The sequence below is a fragment of the Scyliorhinus torazame genome, chromosome 6, assembly GCF_047496885.1.
Source record: "Scyliorhinus torazame isolate Kashiwa2021f chromosome 6, sScyTor2.1, whole genome shotgun sequence".
Classification (NCBI taxonomy): domain Eukaryota; kingdom Metazoa; phylum Chordata; class Chondrichthyes; order Carcharhiniformes; family Scyliorhinidae; genus Scyliorhinus; species Scyliorhinus torazame.
Window position 1 is genome coordinate 242060977 of NC_092712.1, and position 17594 is coordinate 242078570.

The following is a 17594-nucleotide window of genomic DNA, read 5'->3' on the forward strand; positions in this document are numbered from 1 at the left end:
ATCATCTCTGTTTAGATGTTGCATCAACCCAAAACCTAACCCAAGCCGAATCAGAACTCACACATGGAATTGAATCATCTCTGTTTAGATGTTGCATCAACCCAAAACCTAACCCAAGCCGAATCAACAATATGAAATCCCATCAATTAAATTTCTAATCCCCAGACTGACCTTTGATTTCGTCGAGACGATCTTTCCGTACCAACCGCGAGTGACCAGACTAATCAGACGATAAGAAGAGGGGAAAAATCAATGCACGGTCATTTTCCAGCTGTACATCGTGGGCCCTATTCCCCACTCTCCCTGTTCATAATCAGTCTAATTCTGATTTCGCGGTTGGTCAGAACCGTCTTGAGAAATTTCGGGTTTCAGGCACCAAATGACAAAACATAATTTTCTTTACCAGTCAGTCTGGCCTCAATAAAAGTCGAGATGGATTTGCAGGTATAGCATTAGTTATTTTATTTGACTTGCAAGTCTGTCTCAATTCACAGTGGTACAGAACACATCCTGCTTTCTGCACCCCCGGAATCGAGTGAGTCTGTAGGACAAAGGAATCTCTACTGATACATTCAAATGGCATCAAGTTTCACATACACGATTCCCATAGGTCATCCTATACCCCTCCTGACCTGGCCATACATCCTAATTGGCTCACTTCCAAACCCTTCCTCTGGCCCCCTATTACATCCTTTTCCCCTCAGTAGCTGGACACACCTCCTCCTTACTTTGCCATGTGTTCTGAAATCCTTTGTCTGTGAACTCACCAGAATGAGACTGGCCTATCTCTACATTACAGTAACTAATATCTCTAAAATAATTATTTTATATCATATTCGTCAATAGCGCCCGCCCATGGCTCAAGCAGTCTGTCTCCCCATTGTTCTCTCCCCTCTCCCCCCACTTTGACAAATATTTTCAAAGCATCACATTCCCCAGTTAACAAACATCAGAAAAAACAGTGCAAAAACAACCATAGAAGAAGAAGAAAAAACAGCCCCAGAACCACCCCCCCCCCCCCCCCCCCAACCTGCTCCCTCTAAGACAATGTTAACGTTAGGCATCAAAACAGCCCCTTATTGCACATAACACTACTTACACAACCCAACACAACAAATCGCCACCACAGTACTATCCAAGGCTTCAGTGTCTTTTAGTTCACTTCCAGTCTTTTTTCTTTGATAAAAGTCCATACTTCGTCTGGTGTTTCGAAGTAGAAGTCCCGTTTTCCATGTGTGACCCACAGACGGGCTGGGTACAACATCCCGAACATCACCCCCTTCTTAAAGAGGGAAGTTTTTGCCTGATTAAACCCAGCTCGCCTCTTGGCCACGTCTGCGCCCAGGTCCTGATAAATGCGCAGCTCACAAGTCTCCCACTTGCTGCTCCGTTCCTTCTTGGCCCACCGCAGAACGTGTTCCTTGTCCAGGAATCAGTGAAAGCGTACCACCATCGCCCTCGGCGGCTCGTTCGCTCGGGGCTTCTTCGCGAGGGCTCCGTGCGCTCTATCCACTTCCAGGGGCCGAGGGAACACCTCAGCCCCCATCAACTTCTCCAACATGTCCGTCACATAAGACCTCGCATCCGATCCCTCACTGCCTTCAGGGAGGCAACACGGTAGCATTGTGGATAGCACAATTGCTTCACAGCTCCAGGGCCTCAGGTTCTATTCCGGCTTGGGTCACTGTCTGTGCGGAGTCTGCACATCCTCCGTGTCCGTGTGTGCGTGGATTCCTCCGGGTGCTCCGGTTTCCTCACGCAGTCCAAAGATGTGCAGGTTAGGTGGATTGGCCATGATAAATTGCCCTTAGTGTCCAAAATTGCCCTTAGTGTTGGGTGGGGTTACTGGGTTATGGGGATAGGGTGGACGTGTGGGCTTGGGTAGGGTGCTTTTTCCAAGAGCCGGTGCAGACTCGATGAGCTGAATGGCCTCCTTCTGCACTGTAAATTCTACGATAATCTATGAATTCTAAGATTCTGCCTCCTGGACCTGTTCTCCAGTTTCTCCTGCATTCATTTGTGGTGGTCGTTCATCATCTCCACCTTGGTCTCCAGCACGGTTATGTATTCCTCGAGCTCAGACACCATTTTCGCTACCTCCTGGATCGCTCTTCCGTGGGTCTCTTGATTCTGCACAACTTGATCAATTGAAGCCTTAATTTTGCTCACCACAGACGCAAGACTGATGGGTCTGTAATTCCCAGGGATATCCCTATTCCCTTTCTTGAACAGGGGAACACCATTCGCCTCCCTCTAATCATCCAGCACTACTCCAGTGGAGAGTGAGCTTGCTTGCTTTTATGCTGCATGCTTTAATTTATAAAACTCAAGATATTGTATACCGTATTAATCACCTTCTCAAACTGCCTTGCCATCATAAACTATTAATGCACAAATACACCAATGTCAGTTTCTCCACCCCGTTTAGTTTATATTGTCTCTCCTTGTTCTTCTTACCAAAATGCATAATTTTGTACCTTTTTACAGTTAAAATTTATCTACCACATGTATACCTGATCAATCAGTCTATATCCTCTTGAAGTCTATCTCTATGCTCCGAACCGTTGACAATATTTCCAAGTTTTCTGTCATCTGATATGCGGGAGTCTCTGGGTGAAGAATCGGTCCCGACGCCATAATCGTGGTGGGCGCCGATTTGATGCCAAATCGCAATTCTCCATCACCTCGACAGCAGTGTCAATGCTTTCCGGAACGCACGTACAGTAAACACTGTTTGCATATCATTAGCAGGCCTGACTCGGTTTTCTCTGGGGCCTCCGCGATTCTCTGCCTCCGGTGGGCCGAATTCCCGACAGCGTGGTTCACTGGTGCTTTTAAAAATCATGGGCAGCACGGTAGCATAGTGGTTAGCACAATTGCTTCACAGCTCCAGGGTCCCAGGTTCGATTCCCGGCTTGGATCGCTGTCTGTGCGGAGTCTGCACGTTCTCCCCGTGTGTGCGTGGGTTTCCTCCGGGTGCTCCGGTTTCCTCCCACAGTCAAAGATGTGCCGGTTAGGTGGATTGGCCATGATAAATTGCCCATAGTGTCCAAAATTGCCCTTAATGTTGGGTGGGGTTACTGGGTTATGGGGATAGGGTGGAGGTGTGAGCTTGGATAAGGTGCTCTTTCCAAGAGCCGGTGCAGACTCGATGAGCTGAATGGCCTCCTTCTGCACTGTAAATTCTATGAAATCGGTGTCATGGCTGATGAATGAGGGAGAGGGGAAAAATGTCGAACATCGTCACAGTTTTCTGACAGTTGTGCCGCTGGCCGGGGGGCTTTTGCCAGGGCCGGGTGGCGTAGTGGGGAGGGGGTGGCGGCCAGGAGGTGGGCTGTGGGGTCGCGGTGGACGGGCACAGAACACCATTCGCGGCCTGCAAGTCAGCCATGCAGCTATGCATGCTGCTGACTGCCCACTGTGAACTTAGGGCCACAGGACGTATGGCTGTCCCCGCCCTCTGGCCCCGGCTGACCCATTAGCGGGATGGGCCATGCTCCAGCGCAACTAATGCCACTTGTTGGCTGGGATGTGCGTTTGTGGGGATTGCAATGTGTATATGAGGCTGCAGCTTGTCAGCCGCCCGAGTATCAAATCGCGAATCTAGCACAGTTTCTCATTGGAATCGATTTGGTGTTCCATGTGGCGCCGGTGCTAGCCCCTCAACAATCGCTGAATCAGTTCAGGTGAGGCGCTAGTTTTGCTGTCATGAAACTCCACGAATCCTGCGCTGGCGTCAACAAGTCTCCGGAATGGAGAATCCAGCCTGTCAACGTTCCATATATCGGTACTAATTCAACTCTGATCTCCCACAGGTCCTTCAAAGGTAGATGAGAAATTGACGATGAAGGACCAGAAGTCCGCAGAGGAAGGTGAGCACTCTTGAGGATGCACTGTTGCATGACTGATGCAAATTCTTCCACCATCACTGATACAGACACCTCAGAAGGCGACGGGTCTGGACAGGATCCCTGGTCATGCACTCAGAGCCTGCGCGGACCAGCTGGCAGATGTGTTCGCGGACATCTTTAGCCTGTCCCTACTCCGCTCCGAGGTCCCCACCTGCTTCAAGAAGACTACCATCATACCGGTGCCAAAGAAGAACCAGTAAACGTGCCTCAATGACTACCGTCTGGTGGCCCTGACTTCATTCGTAATGAAGTGCTTCAAGAGGTTGATCATGAAGTGCATCACCTCCATACTCCCGGAACGCCGTGATCCACTGGAACTCGCATACCGCCGCAACCAGTCCACAGCAGATGCCATCTCCCTGGCACAACACTCATCCCTAGAGCATCTCGACAACAAGGACTCCTATATCAGACTCCCTATTTATTGACTACAGCTCTGCCTTCAATACCATAATCCCAGCCAAGCTCATATCAAAGCTTCAAAACCTAGGACTTGGCTTCTCACTCTGCAACTGGATCCTCAACTTTCTAACCCAAAGACCATAATCAGTAAGAATAAACAACAACCTCCTCCACAATAGTCCTCAATACCGGGGCCCAGCAAGGCTGTGTACTTAGCCCCTACTATACTCCCTGTACACACACAGGTGGCAAATTTTGCGTGGCAAAATTTGGTTCCAACTCCCATCTACAAGTTTGCTGACGATACGACCATCGTGGGTTGGATCTTGAATAACGACGAGTCAGAATACAGGAGGGAGATTGAGAACCTAGTGGAGTGGTGCAGTGACAACAATCTATCCCACAATGCCAGCAAAACTAAAGAGCTGGTCATTGGCTTCAGAAAGCAAAATACTGTACACACCCCTGTCTGCATCAACAAGACCGAGGTGGAGATGGTTAGCAGTTTCAAATTCCTAGGGGTACACATCTCCAAAAATCTGTCCTGGTCCACCCACATCGACGCTACCACCAAGAAAGCACAACAATGCCTATACTTCCTCTGGAAACTAAGGAAATTCGGCATGTCCACATTAACTTTACCAACAGGTGCACCATAGAAAGCATCCTATCTGGCTGCATCACAGCCTGTTATGGCAACTGCTTGGCTCAAGACCGCAAGAAACTTCAGAGAGTCGTGAACACAGCCCAGTCCATCACACAAACCTGCCTCCCATCTATTGACTCCATCTACGCCCCCCGCTGCCTGGGGAAACGGGCAGCATAATCAAAGATCCCTCCCACCTGGCTTACTCACACTTCTAACTTCTTCCATCGGGCAGGAGATATAAAAGTCTGAGAACATGCACGAACAGACTCAAAAACAGCATCTTCCCCACTGTTATCAGAGTGCTAAATGACCCTCTTATGGACTGACCTCATTAACACTACACTCCTGTATGCTTCACCCGATGCTGGTGTTATGTAGTTACATTGGGTATCTTATGGTGCCCTATTATGCATTTTCTTTTATTTCCTTTTCTTTTCATGTACTTAATGATTTGTTGAGCTGCTCGCAGAAAAATACTTTTCACTGTACCTCAGTACACGTGACAATAAACAAATCCAATCCAATCAATGGGAACTGGAGTAGAGATAGTTAAAGACGGTCACATGTTGAGGCACACATCACTTCGGAGACAGAGACAGCAATGGACAGACACCATGGGAGCATGCAGGACACTCCAATCTCTGCGCAGTTGGATGTAGATGATGAGTCTCGAGGGCCATTCACAAAAAGGGAACTTGTGGAACAGTTATACCCAGTGTGTGCGCTTCTGTTAGCAAATCTAGATGCATTGCACACACTTGGAGAGATATTGGAGGAGTCATAATGCAACATAATGGGCAAGATTTTGCTACTGAGGTGGATAGGAAGTCAGGAAATTTCCTGTGGAATACAGAGCTCCTTTACCCACTATTTTCAGTCCAGGAAGCAGGTGGGGAATGGAGTGGAGCCCGATGTGTATGAACATATGTCAGTGGTGGCCACAAGGTTGCACACATTTTAGACTCTCTAGCCCTCACATACAAATCATCATTGGGGGCAGCACGGTAGCCTTGTGGATAGCACAATTGCTTCACAGCTCCAGGGTCCCAGGTTCAATTCCGGCTTGGGTCACTGTCTGTGCAGAGTCTGCACATCCTCCCCGTGTGTGCGTGGGTTTCCTCCGGGTGCTCCGGTTTCCTCCCACAGTCCAAAGATGTGCAGGTTAGGTGGATTGGCCATGATAAATTGCCCTTAGTGTCCAAAATTGCCCTTATGGGGATAGGGTGGCGGTGTTGACCTTGGGTAGGGTGCTCTTTCCAAGAGCCGGTGCAGACTCGATGGGCCGAATGGCCTCCTTCTGCACTGTAAATTCTATGATAATCTGCCCACTCATCCCTCATGTCACCTCCATGTTTACTCATACCCTTCACCCACCCAAATGGCTCTTTTTGCCCACGCCACCCAAATGGCCCTTTATAGCCCCATGCCAATTCAATGCCGAATCATGCCCCTGTTGATCCCCAATGGCCTCTCGTATCATCCATGCCAACTCATTGCCCTTCAATATCCATTCTCCCAGTATACAGTCTGTATAGAACCGCTGAAGCCTATAGTAACAATGACTTAGATGGAGTACTTACAAACACCCATTTATAAAGTTTTGAAGAAAAACTGGTGTTTCTACAACCCTATAAAAGTGTCAATCAGCCAGATTTTTGAATTATCAGTAACAGAAGATTTAAGCACGTGACAGCTCTTAACCTTGTGCAAATAAACATTGAGCCACTGACAAAGAAAATAATAGCTTATTATAAACTCACATAGTTATCAAGCATACAAAGTCCACTTTTCACCAGCTGTTTAAACAGAGTTTATTCTTACACAGAGGTTAGCATTGCTGCCTCATAGCGCCAGGGACCCAGATTCAATTCTTTCCTTGGGTGACTGCCTGTGTGGGTTTGCTCCATGTGCTCTTGTTTCCTCCCACAGTCCAAAGGTGTGAGGGTTAGGTGGATCAGCCATGCTAAATTAGGGTCCAAAAGATGTGCAAGTTAGGTGAGTTACAGGGATAGGGCAGGGGAGTGGGGCTAGGTAGGGTTCTCTTTCAGAGGGTCGGTGCAGACACGATGGGCCGATTGGCCTCCTTTTGCACTGTAAGAATTCTATAATTCCTATGAGAGTATGGGCTCTCAGCCAACCCTCAATATGCATGTTTGGCTGAGAGTGCAAACTCTCAAAGAATAATCTTATTCAAAAAGTTACCAGTGGGTGTTGTTCAGAGAGTTTCAAATAAACCACTATTTCTGTAGGGTTAATTGATTCTGTACTATTGGGTCCATTGGTTCTATACAGAGTATACTGGGTGAATATGCATGGAAGGTCCACAAGTTAGTTTGGAAGGTACGAGGGGGCCATTGGGAGTTGGTGGAGGGAACAAGTTGGCATTGTGATGGCATGGGGGCTATCAGATGCCATGGGAGTGTGTGGTGTGGCATTAGTTGGATCAGAGCTATAAGGGACCTTGGGGGTGGGTGAGGGGCATGACTTGGCACTCAGTTATAATTGAAGGGGCTTGGAGGCATTGATAAGACTTTTGCTCTCACTTTTCAAAAGCTTTCCAAATCCAGACTATGGTTCATCGCTCCTCAGAGGGGGCCACAAATCACGCATGATGGAGAAGGTGGCCTGACTCCACGGAAATTGCAGGGGGCTTGGAGATATCAACTCCTGTCAATGATGCTGGCCAGATCAGGAGTGTAAATTCCCCATTCACAACCTGCAGCCTTATCCCATGCCACGGAAAATTGGGAGCGATGAGAATAGAGTTGAGGGAATCCTGGAAATGGGTTCCGCCTGACATTTTTAAAATGTCTCTTGACCCTTGTCCACTCTCAAAATCTGGCCCAGTGTCACAGGTATTTGTGTTGCAATCCACTTCCACCGAAAGCATAGCGATCAACATGGAGAATCACCAGGTGCATGCTGGCCCAGACCAGTTGCCTGCACAGTTGAGCAAAGCTCCGTGTTGATCGTTCAACCTGAACTGGAATACAGTAAATACAGTGGGCCATGAAAAGGGATGATGATCAAGACTATTCCACTTCTCAGCCAGAGCCACACTCTGCCTCCTGCTCTCAGGACTCAATTTACCCCTGGTCAAAGTGTACCAATCCTGCTCATCCATCATTCCCTATCTCGCTGAAGTAGATGGGAGAAGAGTCACCCAATAGCACAAATTTAAAATTCTCATCCTTATATGTAAATCCACCAAAGGCTTACTGTATTCTTCTTTTTTCACACCTAAATCCCATACCAGATTAGAAACTATTTTTCCCTTAATTGGTCTTTTTAAAATCTGTTTATTATTTCTTCACAGAACAATTGGATCACGGTGCTTTGTTTAAAATGACTGATTGGAACAGGTTCTATGGATCAGCTGATCTATTCTTGTTAGTCTTTTTCTACTTTTGGATGCAAAACTGCTGACCAACGTTACGGGTAAGGGGAAATAAAGAAAAGGCTTCAAAGATAATCTGAAGCTCTCCTTCAAGCATGATAGCATTGAGATTATTGACTGGGAGGAGCATGCTACCAATTGTTCAAAACGGCGGTAAGTTGTTACATTGTGCTTCAAATCCAAACACCTTAATGATGTGGCAGAGCAGCAGTAGAAGAGGAAAGAAAAGAGCAAATCCTGCACTCCAGATTCCACTACCTTGTGGGGTGTCCAGCTCCATGTGAAAAGATCTGTGGTTGGGAATCAACTGGTTTGGTAATGTGAAGAGCAATGGCAGAAATCCACAATCCTGAGTAAACGTCATTGTCAAATCGAATTACATTTGATGAAGGCAGTGCAAATCCCACCAACTCTCTTGCTTCTCTGACTCTAACTTCTTAGGATGGTGTGTGTCTGGAACGAGCTGCCAGAGGCAGTAGTAGAGGCGGATACAATTTTGTCTTTTAAAAAGCATTTAGACAGCTATATGGGAAAGCTGGGTATAGAGGGTTATGGGCCAAATGCAGGCAATAGCTTAGTGGTAAAAACTGTGCAGCATGGACAGGTTGGGTCGAAGGGCCTCTTTTCATGCTGTAAATTTCTATGACTTATCTTTCCCATTGCTCTACCATTAAAAGCCAAATTTTCAGCCATCTGGGTCCACAATGTCTGCGGTTCCCTCCGTGAACCTCTCCACTTCTATCATCTTTGAAGACCTGCTGTAAAACCTACCTCTCCGTTCATCAAGCTTTTGGGTACCTCTCCTAATTCTTTGACAAGGCACTATTCCCCGCCCCCCCCCCCCCTCCCTGCCATCAAGCATCTTGTGATGTTTATTTAGGTTAAAGGGGCTAGGTGAATTCAGTTGTTGCTCCTGTTGTAACAGACCCATATGGATCATTGTTCATAGTATTTGACAAAAAAGCATAAAAGACAAACATATCCTCTATTTGTCCTTTATGCAGTATATTATATCTTTAATTTTAACATATAAACTTGTATGCAACTGTACAAATATTTTATTTAGGTTAGCTACAGCATCTGAGAACATCTGGTTGAAATGGAAGGCTGAGCTAGCCATTACATGTGTGACATACTGCAGTATGAATGTAGCCCAAAATTCATTTATATCCAATTAAACAAATCAGAAAATTTGCATTAGTTCAAGAGCAAATGCTTAATTAAAAATAATAGTCCGGATCAAAGTACTAACTAAATTTGTTACCAAGAAAAATGTAGACATACACTGTATACCACATTGCACATTAAATTTCTCTTAGTAAAATAATGCTGTGAAATACAGACCAACATTTACACTGTAGTCCTTTAGGAAGGCTGCCAGCAGCATTCCAATTATTCACACCCATTGTTCTCAGGACAAGGTATTATTTTAGTGCACAAAAATAGCTAACAATTTTAGCTAGAAGTTGCTCCATATGTCATCTTTATTCCTCAGGCAAAGTCAGATTGAATATATGATAGCCTGAAGGATAAATCTAACACACAAGAGACACTTTTAACCACTTAACACTCAAACAGTTTAATATTTAAAGCTGCTTGCCCTCCAACCCTGTTTTCTTCATTCCAGCACACGTCGTTTAAAGCAGCCCTTTAATGGCAAGGTGGGTTTTTACTGTAAGGCACTTAAAGATAGTAGTGCATGTTAAGGCATAAGGTATTAGCACTGATGTAAGGCTTGAGGGCCTGAGGAATTATCACAAAAATATAATACTCGTGGAATTTAAAGTCCTTGTTGAAGATTTCTCATGTTGCAGGATGAATGCTTGTTGGCCTCAAAAGAATTTGCTATTATACTCCACTATATGGCTTGTATTGAGTACTTTCAATGAAAAAGTCTGTGATTGAAGGTCAAAGGAATAGGATTGGAAACAATTCATTGAATGAACTTGATTGGTAGAACTGATTTCACCTGCTGCTGCACGGATTGCTCTGATTGCTTGTTGAACATGAAGTACTGTACCGCTTTTTCACAATCATGCTGATATAAGCTTTCATGAGTTTGGCAAGCTCCACTACCTGTGGAACAAAAAGTGCAATTAAAAACCCGTTGAAGGCATAGATTTAAAACTATTTTCTCTCCAACTCTCTTATATTTTATAATAATATATGGTAAAAACTGAAAATGCTGGAAAAACTCAGCCGGTCTGGCAGCATCTGCGGAGAGAGAAACAGAGTAAATCACTGGAATTTTCTGGGCATTCACGCCAGTGGGACCTTCTGGTCCCGCCAATGGTGCACCTCCATCGCGGGTTTCCTGACAGAAAGGGGTGCATTCAAGAGGAAACTCCGTTGACAACATTGGCCAATGGCGGCCTAGTCTCTGCCGCTGCCAAACATGTGGCGGATTGCATGGAAAATCCTGCCCTTCGTATCTCCATTTTTTACACACATTGTTAATTCTGAAAATACTTCTGGCTCCTCATCACACCAGTTGTAAACAATAACTTATATTTATAGAGTATGTTTAATGTAATGAAATGTCCCATTATGCTGTATAGGAGCATTATAAAAGAAGGTATACATATATAGAAGATAGGAGCAGGAGGCCTTTTGGCCATACGAGCCTGCTCCGCCATTCATCACGACCATGGCTGATCATCCAACTCAATAGCCTAATCCTGCTTTTTCCCAATTGCCTTTGATCCCATTCTCCCCAAGTGCTATACCTAGCCGCCTCTTGAATATATTCAAAGTTTTAGCATCAACTACCTCCTGTGGTAATGAATTCCACAGGCTCACCACTCTTTGGTGAAGAAATGTCTCCTCATCTCTGTCCAAAATGGTTTACCCTGAATCCTCAGACTGTGACCCCTGGTTCTGGTAGGTTTTAAGGATTGCCTTCAAGGAGGAAAGCAATGTGGAGAGACAGAGAGATTTAAGTAGGGAGTTCCAGAGCTTAGGGCCGAGGCACAGCCACCAATGGTGGAGCGCTCGGAATGTACAAGTGAGCAGAATGAGAGGAGGGTTGAGGTGTTGGAGGAATATGGAAGGGTATAGCCATGGAGGGACTGGAAACAAGGGTGAAAGCTTTCAAATCAAGACTTTGCTAAACTGAGAACCAATGTAGGTGATGATGATAGGGGAATGGGACTTGCTGTGAGTTAAGACACGGGCTGCAGAGGTTTGGAAGATAGAATGTGGGGAACCAGCCAAGAATGTATTTGAACAGTTGAGCCGAGAGATAACAAAGATATGAATGAACTTTATCTCTGCTCATCTGCTGCTGAAGTCTGGCATTATCACTGAGGTGGGAAATGGAGCCTTTGTGATGCTGCGGATATGAGATTGGAAGCTCAGTTTGGGATTAAATATGACACCAAGGTTGTGAAGAGGGATGCTGCTGGTAGCTAGGAAATAAAGTTTGGATCGGGGAACCAAAACAATGGCTTCAGTCTTCCCAATACTTAATTGGAGGAAATTTCTGCTTTACTGGTCTAGCACTCTGATAATTTACCAACAGTGGAGGAGTTGCGACTGATGATTCTGAGGTAGAGGTGGATGCTGTCAGCATATATTTAAAAACTAAAGCTGTGTCTTCTAATGATGTAACTGAGGGGCCGCATGAAGATGAAAAATAAGAGGACATCAGAAGTAACCGTGTGAGAGCAGCTTGAGAAACCATTGCAGTGATTCCCTGGCTACGATTAGAGGGGAAACCTGGTGAGAGTAGTTCCACCCAGCTGGACGACAGTGGAGGGGCCTTGGAGGAGGAGGGTGTGGTCAACCATGACAAAGTTTGCGGAGTGATTGAAAAGGGTGGGGAGTGAAAGTTTACCTTTGGCATAGTCACATAGGGTTTCATCTGTGTCACAACATATGAAGACCACAGGAAAATCATTGTTGATCTCCCCATGGGACTCGTGGACCACGAGCTTCCCAGGTAGCGGGTGGAGGCCACCCAGCTGGAGCTCAATGAAGACCTACACATAAAAGCCGCCCAAGCAAGGCCCAGAGTTGCTGGTTGTTCCAACAAGAACTGGATTAGGAGAGAGTTACTGCAGTGGGCAGAGTATTGTACATAGTTCAACATATCCTTATTCCACTACTAGTGGTTTCCTCAAGTTATTAAACGGCGATGAGACCAAAGGAGACTCCGGACTTGTTTGTGGAGCCGCCTAGCCCCTCTGGACGATTACCAACACAATGTGTTGGTGATACTTTGATGCAGGCTTGGAAAACTGGAGCTAGTTTACTGAACATACAAGATACGTCTTCTCGGCTAACGGTAATTTGGGGGAAGACCATCAGAAAGTCATTCTCCTGACCTCCTGTGGGGCCTCGACGTTTGGTATTATAAAGAGTCTCACTTACTTGGCCACACCAAACTCCAAATCGTTTGACGAACTGGTTGCATTGGTAACTGAACATTATGACCCTAAACCTTCAGTTATCATGCAGCGGTATAGGTTTAACATGGCAATACAGTCTCCAGGTGAATCAGTCATTTACAAATGGAGCTAGATCCAGCATCCAGAAAATTTGCGACTATAAATACACATAGGGGTTATTTGAATGCATCCGCCTCCCATTTGGGGTCTCATCTGCCCTGGTGATTTTCCAGTGTGTAATGGAAAGCATCCTGCAGGGTCTGCTGAAGGCGGCTGTCTACCTAGATCAGGGTTTTTTCAAACTGCGGTTCGTGAAGGCATCGGGTGGGTATCGGGAAGGTCACAGAGGAATCGGTCGCGGTGTTCCCGATCGTGGGAGAAGCGCCCAACCGCTGTGACCGGCTTTTAAGAATGCTGGCTTTTAAATGCGAATGATGCATTCCTACTAGAAGAGGCGGCAGTATGGTCGTGCTTTTGACGCAAAATGACGGGGGAGAGATTCCTCCATTTCCGAGCTGCGAGAAGAACTGAAGATGGATAGTTCTGTGATAAGGAAGAGCGGGCCAAAGACACAAACAGGTTAGGAAATCACAATTGAATCTGCTGGAGAGCTGCGCAGGAGAATCCATGGCAGGACAAAACAGTCCTAGTGTGAGCTGCTTAGAATTGACGGCAAGACAAAGCAGTGTTAGTGTGAGCTGTATACAGAGCTCCGAGGCCTCTGGTGAACAGTCTACTAAGAAGAAACTAAAATTGTGAACAAAGCAGTATAAAGATGATTTCAGATGACCCTTTGTCAAAGCTTTGACAAAGGGTCGCCTGGACTTGAAACGTTAACTCTTTTCTCTCCCTACAGATGCTGCCAGACCTGCTTAAAATTTTCCAGCATTTTCTCTTTGGTTTCAGATTCCAGCATCCGTAGAAATTTGCTTTTATAAAGATGATTTCTTGAGGTATGGCTTTGTTAATTGTGCCAATGCAAACCAGGATGAAAAACCCATGTGTGTTATATGCAGAGAAGTACTGGCAAATGAGAGAAGTTTCAGATTTTGAAAGAGAAGTGGTGGGTGAAAAATTCCATTTAAGGTTGAGACCCCAAGGTCAGTTATTAACTTAGAGCTGATTCCAAATTAAAAGACTACGCTGCAGGCAGTAGCTGACCTGTAATGCCATATTAGAAGCGCGGCAAGAGCCCATGTGACTGTCAGCATACTGGTGTAGCATCTCCCAGGAGTATCCAGTGCTGAGTGAAACAGGCATTTTGTTGCTATTCCCTTCACGATGACCCACATGTGCGAGGTTGGATTACCATTCGCATAAAGATGCAGAGGGCACAAAGGAACTGGCTGAAGTCTGCACCTGATGTGTGCATTGCCCTCTCCTCCTGTGAACCTGATTCAAGTAAGAACATGAAGATCCAGAAGCTTCCCCTTTAGCAGTAAAAGTAATCAGACGTGATGCGTGTCACGAAGGTCAGTCGGCTGGCAAAAGTGGGTCCCTGGAAAAAAGTTTGAAAAACACCGATCTTGTGGTGTGCCCATCACAGGTGCCATGGAGAAAGAGGACAACCTGCATGAAGTTTTCCCAAGTGAGCACTCAGCTAAAGAGGAGCAAGTATATGTTCCGCACTAGAGTGGTGGCTTACTCAGTAGACAGGGATGGCCGACACCCAGTGGAGGACAAGGTTTGGGGCTGATACCGAAAAACACCGAATGCCAAATGAACTCCGGTCGTTTCAAGGCCTGGTAAATTATTAATGGAAAGTTCATTGCCAACCTGGCCACCTTATTGGTTCCATTCCTCATTATTGAAGAAGGGCCAGACGTGGTTCTGGGGTACCTCACAAGGCAAGGCATTCTCTGGAGTAAAAGAGCATCTGTCGACCATACAGCTCCTCACTCACTATGATCCAACTCGGCCGCTAATCCTAACATGCAATGCCTCCCCCTACGGCATTGGCGCGGTGCTGGCCCACAGATGGAACGACGGCACGGAATGCCCCATTGCGTTTGCCTCGAGGACCCTGGCGGACCCAGAATGACGATACTCTCAAATCAAAAGAGGGCTTGGCGGTAATATTTGGAGTCAAGAAATTCCAGCAATATGTTTATGGGAGGCACAAGAAATTCCAGCAATATGTTTATTGTGACTGATCAGAAGCTCCTGCCCAGCCTTTATGGGGAAGATGAGGGAATTCCACGCATCGCATTGGCTAGAATTCAGTATTGGATGCTTCTGTTCGTCGCATATGAAAATTTGTTTCAACACCATCCAGTATCCAGATTGCCCATGTCAACTCTCTCAAGTCGTCTACCATTGCCCATGAGTTCCCCATCCCTGCCAGTGGCAGATGAAGTGGTTGCAACTCTTAATTTTATGGATACTTTGCCAGTGATGGCTACTCAGGTGCGAGCATGGACACAGCAGGATCCCAGACTGTCAAAACTCAACCATGTGCTTTTGAGCAGCAGAATGCGCCCAGTAGCTCTCGAAGCTCAGCATGGAGGACGGTTTCATATTGTGGGGAGCCCGTGTAGTCATCCCACCACAGGGTGAGGAGTCCCTGCTGAAGAACCTACACAGTGGTCATCCGGGTACCTCTAAGACGAAGATGCTGGATCATAGTTCCCTCTGGTGGCCCAGCACGATGGGGACATCGAGAGGGTCGTGTGCAGCTTCCCGACATGCCAGGAGCTTCAGAAGCTCCCGCCAGCGCCTCCCTTCACCTGTGAGAATGGCCAGGATGTCCATGGGTGCAATTGCATGCGGACTTCGCAGGGCCTCTAATGGGGTCCATGTTCCTCATCTTCGTGGGCGCCTAGTCAAAGTGGTTTGACATATACATGGTGGCCTCAACGACGTCCTGGACCACTGTAGAAAGCTGAGGTGCTCATTCAGTACTTAAGGGATCCCGGAGATCCTGGTGACAGATAATGGGACACCCTGCACGAGTGAGGAGTTCGCCCCCGTTTGTGAAACCGAACGGCATCCATCATATGAGAACTGCCCCGTATCATCTCTCATCGACCGGCCTCGCAAAAAGGGCTGTCCAGATTTTTAATAGGGGCATAAAAAGGCAAGCCACGGGTTTCATGAACACACAACAGGCATAGTTCCTCTTTAACAACCGATTGCCTATGTCCCCACATGTGACAACGGGGGTTCCCCTGCAGCGTTGCTGATGGGCAGTAGGCTTAGAATATGATTGAGTCATAAGAACATAAGAACTAGGAACAGGAGTAGGCCATCTGGCCCCTCGAGCCTGCTCCGCCATTTAATGAGATCATGGCTGATCTTTGTGGACTCAGCTCCACTCTCCGGCCCGTACACCATATCCCCGAATCCCTTTATTCTTTAGAAAGGTATCTATCTTTTTCTTTAAAACGTTTAAAGAAGGAGCCTCAACTGCTTCACTGGGCAAGGAATTCCAGAGATTCACAACCCTTTGGGTGAAGAAGTTCCTCCTAAACTCAGTCCTAAATCTACTTCCCCTTATTTTGAGGCTATGCCCCCTGGTTCTGCTGTCCCCGACCAGTGGAAACAACCTGCCCGCATCTATCCTATCTATTCCCTTCATAATTTTATATGTTTCAATAAGATCCCCCCGCATCCTTCTAAACTCCAATGAGTACAGTCCCAGTCTACTCAACCTCTCGTCATAATCTAATCCCCTCAACTCTGGGATCAACCTAGTGAATCTCCTCTGCACTCCCTCCAGTGCCAATATGTCCTTTCTCAGGTAAGGAGACCAAAACTGAACACAATGCTCCAGATGCGGCCTCACCAACACCTTATACAATTGCAGCATAACCTCCCTCGTCTTGAACTCCATCCCTCTAGCAACGAAAGACAAAACCCGATTAGCCTTCTTAATCACCTGTTGCACCTGCACACCAACTTTTTGCGACTCGTGCACCAGCACACCCAGGTCCCTCTGCACAGCAGCATGTTTTAACATCTTACCGTTTAAATAATAATCCATTCTGCTGTTATTCCTCCCAATATGGATAGCCTCACACTTGGCAACATTGAATTCCATCTGCCAGACCCTAGCCCATTCACCTAACCTATCCAAATCCTTCTGCAGACTTCCGGTATCCTCTGCACTTTTTGCTTTACCACTCATCTTAGTGTCGTCTGCAAACTTTGACACATTGCACTTGGTCCCCAACTCCAAATCGTCTATGTAAATTGTGAACAGTTGTGGGCCCAACACTGATCCCTGAGGGACACCACTAGCTACTGATTGCCAACCAGAGAAACACCCATTAATCCCCACTCTTTTGCTTTCTATTAATTAACCAATCCTCGATCCATGCTACTACTTTCCCCTTAATGCCATGCATCTTTCTCTTATGCAACAACCTTTTGTGTGGCACCTTGTCAAAAGCTTTCTGGAAATCCAGATATACCACATCCATTGGCTCCCCGTTATCTACTGCACTGGTGACGTCCTCAAAAAATTCTACCAAATTAGTCAGACACAACCTACCCTTTGTGAACCCATGCTGCGTCTGTCCAATGGGACAATTTCCCTCCAGGTGCCCCGCTATTTCCTCCTTAAAGATAAGATTCCAGCATTTTCCCTACAACCGAAGTTAAGCTTACCGACCTATCATTACCCGCTTTCTGCCGACCTCCCTTTTTAAACAGTGGTGTCACGTTTGCTACTTTCCAATCCTCTGGGACCACCCCAGAGTCTAGTGAATTTTGATAAATTATCACTAGTGCGTTTACAATTTCCCTAGCCATCTCTTTTAACACTCTGGGATGCATCCCATCAGGGCCAGGAGACTTGTCTACCTTTAGCCCCATTAGCTTGCCCAATACTGCCTCCTTAGTGATTA

The 17594-nt window shown here is 46.4% G+C and overlaps 1 protein-coding gene across 1 annotated transcript in view; it reads right to left on the reverse strand.

Annotated features, from left to right (window-relative positions):
* Positions 1-9347: 9347 nt before the first annotated feature.
* Positions 9348-17594, reverse strand: part of myo10 (myosin X) — a 366827-nt gene continuing 358580 nt past the window's right edge. The window contains exon 35 of the mRNA XM_072509536.1: positions 9348-10435. Coding sequence (XP_072365637.1) covers positions 10325-10435 — 111 coding nt within the window. The 3' untranslated portion in view covers positions 9348-10324. The remainder of the gene's footprint in view (positions 10436-17594) is intronic.